Source organism: Cupressus sempervirens, chromosome 1, assembly GCF_028749045.1.
Source record: "Cupressus sempervirens isolate cs-2001-9-10 chromosome 1, ASM2874904v1, whole genome shotgun sequence".
NCBI classification, from domain to species: domain Eukaryota; kingdom Viridiplantae; phylum Streptophyta; class Pinopsida; order Cupressales; family Cupressaceae; genus Cupressus; species Cupressus sempervirens.
The window spans coordinates 587,541,242-587,545,334 of record NC_143118.1 but is presented as its reverse complement, the minus strand read 5'-3'; the positions used below and the strand labels follow the sequence as shown (position 1 = coordinate 587,545,334).

Genomic DNA, 4,093 nt, shown 5'->3' with positions numbered 1-4,093 from the left:
TCTCTCTCTCTTTCTAGTACACATTTATGAAACAATAGGTTCTATCTGTCTCCATATAAGTCATTATCTACTTGGAATGGAGACTGTAGGGCCCATTTGCCATTGCACCAAAAGCCATGACTGTTAGTGAACATGGAACACCACATAATTAACCACCTGTGGGCAGGGGAGTGCGTCGCATCACCCAACAATCTCCCCCTCGACATGCATACCAGGTGCTTACGCGGGTCGGGAAGGCACCGGGGAGATTTGAACCCATGACCAGGCCAAAACCAGGCTTTGATACCAATTGTAGGGCCCATTTTCTGTTGCACCAAAAGCCATGACTGTTAGTGAACATGGAACACCACATAATTAACCACCTATGGGCAGGGGAGCACGTTGCATCACCCAACAGAGACCATTGAGGTTTTTATCATACCAATGAATATACAATGATAATTCTTACTCTCTTTCTCTATGTTTTTGGTATATGTGCATGAAATATTAGGCTCTACATGTCTCCATCTTAGTCATTGTCTTCTCAAAATGAAAACCACTAAGGTATCAATTGCACTAGCAAAAATAACTAAATAACACTCTCCTTCTCTATATATTTGGTAGTTGTGTAGGTGTGTGCACCAAGATGGTGTGCTAAAAGTGGGTATAAGTGGACACATTTTTCTAAAATTGGGTAAACCTAATCTTGGAAGACCCATTTGAGGATCATGCACTCAAAATGACAAAATGTGTAGAGAACAAAAATTGTAGTACTTTAAATATGGTTTCTAAACAACTAAGTTTTTTTTTTAAATGGATAAGATTAGGAGGGTCAAACCTCGCATGCGCTCGGAAAAATATATATTTATATTTATTATTTTAAAAAAAACCTTTGGTACATTGATAGGTAAGAGTGAGATATAGAAGTTGTGTATTCTTTCATAATGGGCTCTATTGATCACAGACCTGTTCATTGTATTTATAAGAAAATACATAATAAATGCTATAAGACCACAGACCAAAGTTAGTTGGAGCATTTATGTGGACAAGTGAAATAGATACTATGTGAAGAACATGTAAAATTGGTGGTTGAGATGGACAGTAGAAGGCAGTAGATTGTGTTGTGTTGGGCAGGGCCTTGACGGTTGAGGTCGGTTGGTCTGTGCTGACAATATTGGGATAATTAATTTATCCTTGTTCACACATTATAACAAAAATACAAGAAAACTTTATCATTTCACAAAAATAGAACTTTTTGTCATTTGTATGATTGAAAAAATAATAGAAATTCGTTTAAAAATGAAAACAACAAAAATAGAGAAAAACCAATCCGTCAAATCATTAGAAAATGTTTAAAAATTAAAATTATAAAAGTAGAATGAAAAACAAATTGCACCTAACAAATACATTAGTTATCACATCACAAATTATCACAAATTATGGGTCAACTTAACTTTAAAATGGTTTAAAATAATCCAGTCAAATAGACCTGAAATATAAAAGAAATTAAATATTATACTATTACAAATTATTTTAAAAGAACACATTAACCATAGTTCATCATAATCCAATCTTTTGACTTTATTATCATAAAACATCCAATTAAAAAATCAACAAAGAATCCATGAAAGTATATCCTCTTACGTTACTTTACCACAAAGAATCCACCAATAAGCAAGCTACGTGTGACATGGAATTGTTGTGCTCTGGTCAAGGATCAGATGTGCCGCCGGCGGCTGAGACCTGTTCTTTGCACTTTCCTCTTCATTTCCAATTCCATTTCTCCTCCCTACATAATCTTCTCTTCTCTCAACTCTTCAATTAAATAACTCAGTACCAGATATGGAGCGCCAAACATGCAGTGATATCTGTGACGGAATGTTCGAGAGCGAGGAAGAACAGCTCGCCGGGCAAGCGGAGGCATGGAGATACACATTGGCGTTTGTCGACTCGTTGGCAGTGAAATCAGTGGTTTTGCTGGGAATCCCCGACATCATTGCGCGCCACGGCCCCAAAGCAACGCTCTCTCTCTCCCAAATCGCGGCGGAGCTTCCCAGCGAAAAGCCCGACGTCGATTGCCTCTTCAGAATCCTGCGCTTCCTCGTCGCCAAGAATTTCTTCAGGGCCGAAGTGGGCGTGGAGTTGAAATACGGGCTAACGCCGGCTTCTAAGTGGTTCGTGAAAGGCGGCGCGGCGGCGCCGTCGGTTTCCATGGTCGCCACGCTACTCGCGCAGAACGACGAGACGATAATGGCGGCGTGGCATCATCTCAGCGAGTGCGTTCTCGAGGGCGGCGTGGCTTTCGAGAAATCCCACGGCCGCCATTACGGGGACTTCATGGCGGCGCAGCCTCATCACAGGGACCTCTTTTACCAATCGTGGGACTGCATGAACAAAATCGTGATAAAAGCCATCTTGTCTAAATACGAGGGTTTTAAGGGCTTGAATTCCTTGGTGGACGTCGCAGGCCGCACAGGGGCGGATGTTGCAGAGATTGTGAAGGCATATCCGACTATTAATGGCATCAATTATGATCTTCCCCATGTCATAGCTACGGCTCCCCAATTCCCCGGTATGATTTTATCCTTCAGGTTTGGGCATATACGGCCTCCATTTTTCTCTGATTGGTTTAATAGTTTTTTTGGGTTTTTCTTTTCAGGGGTTAAAAATGTGGGCGGAGACATGCTTGAAGCGGTGCCAAACGGGGACGCTGTATTCATGAAGGTCGGTGAATTGTCGAATTTGTTGCTTGATTTTTCTATGCAGAAGGGGATTAATTTATAATTTTTTAAATGGGTTTGTCAATGTTATTTCTTTTCTGGAAAATTTGCAGTGGATCTTGCATGATTGGTCGGACGAGGACTCTGTAAAGATTCTGAAGCAGTGCAGAAAGGCGATTCCAGAGAGTGGGAAGGTGATAATTGTGGATGTTGTTCTGGACGCCCGAGAGAAGACAGAGTTGGATCCAAGTTTGGGTTTTGCGTATGATCTTACAAAGCTTGCGTTCACTAGTCATGGTGGGAGAGACAGAAGTGAAGAGGAGTGGAAGAAAGTCTTAGTGGAAGCAGGATTTCCTCGTTACAATTTCATTGCAGTTCCATCATTGCCGCATTTGATTGAAGCTTTTCCTCATTAATATGGGCAGAGAAAGAACTTAGTTTGCTTTGCTTATAATTAGTTTCAGATGTTCTCGAGTCTCGTCGCCCCTGCATATCATATCAACTACAAGTGTGGATCTTGCATCATGAGATCATAGGCTATCCATTTTGGTAATGGAAGTTTTTATAATAGTGGAGATCCTAACAATAAGAGGTTCTGTAGACTGAGATTGTTTTGAAGCCTATATGAAAAATAGAGTATTTTGTATTTGCGATAGTATTCTTATTTCCATAGCCTGTTTTGTTGTTTGCTGCCTTGTTAGTCCATTTTATTTCCTCTGTTGCGTTCTTCTAGACATTCCGAAAAAAGCCTTTTTGTTTTGGGTGTTCCAGCGTAACACGATTTGGAATTTGATTTGATATATTTTGTTTTAATTCATTCATTGGTGAGTAGATCTTACGGAATAATTCGGTAGATTATAAGTGTTAGATATGAATGGATAGATGGACAACCATTAAGAACAGGGGGAAGAAAGATCTTACACTGTTTATCAGAAAGAAAGGTGGTGGATGAAATATAATAACATTCACTCACACTGTGTCTAATCTATGTGAATCTTCATAATCAGTTTCAGAACAATTTGAAAGTGAGAAATCTAAATAGCTCTTTAAAAAAGAAAGAATTCACAAGCAAAATATTTCTTAATAAAAATTCATATTACATATACTAGTGGACTTAATCTTAAATTGCATAGCATTTTGAAAGCCGACAAATAAGATAGGGTTCTCTAACCTTAAAAATCAATTTACATTGTACTTCACATTTTTGGGTTTTCTTGGATGAACTAGCAGCTACAATTAATGGAAACGTTAATTTCAAGGCCCTCATGGAAATTATGAGGATCACTATGAATATTCAAAGAGCTTCTACATATTAAGTCTACTAACACGTATGTCAAAGCCATTGATACTCTTGGTATATGTGTGCCTTGTTTACACCTATCAAATGGTATTTT

The 4,093-nt window shown here is 39.1% G+C and overlaps 1 protein-coding gene across 1 annotated transcript; it reads left to right on the top strand.

Moving 5' to 3' along the window:
- Positions 1–1,802: 1,802 nt before the first annotated feature.
- On the top strand, positions 1,803–3,345 carry LOC149578783 ((R,S)-reticuline 7-O-methyltransferase-like). The gene is made up of 3 exons (XM_089831650.1): positions 1,803–2,551; positions 2,639–2,703; positions 2,813–3,345. Exons 1-3 carry the CDS (start codon positions 1,822–1,824, stop codon positions 3,113–3,115), a joined length of 1,098 nt encoding a protein of 365 aa, XP_089687776.1. The 5' UTR covers positions 1,803–1,821; the 3' UTR covers positions 3,116–3,345.
- The last annotated feature ends 748 nt before the right edge of the window (positions 3,346–4,093 follow it).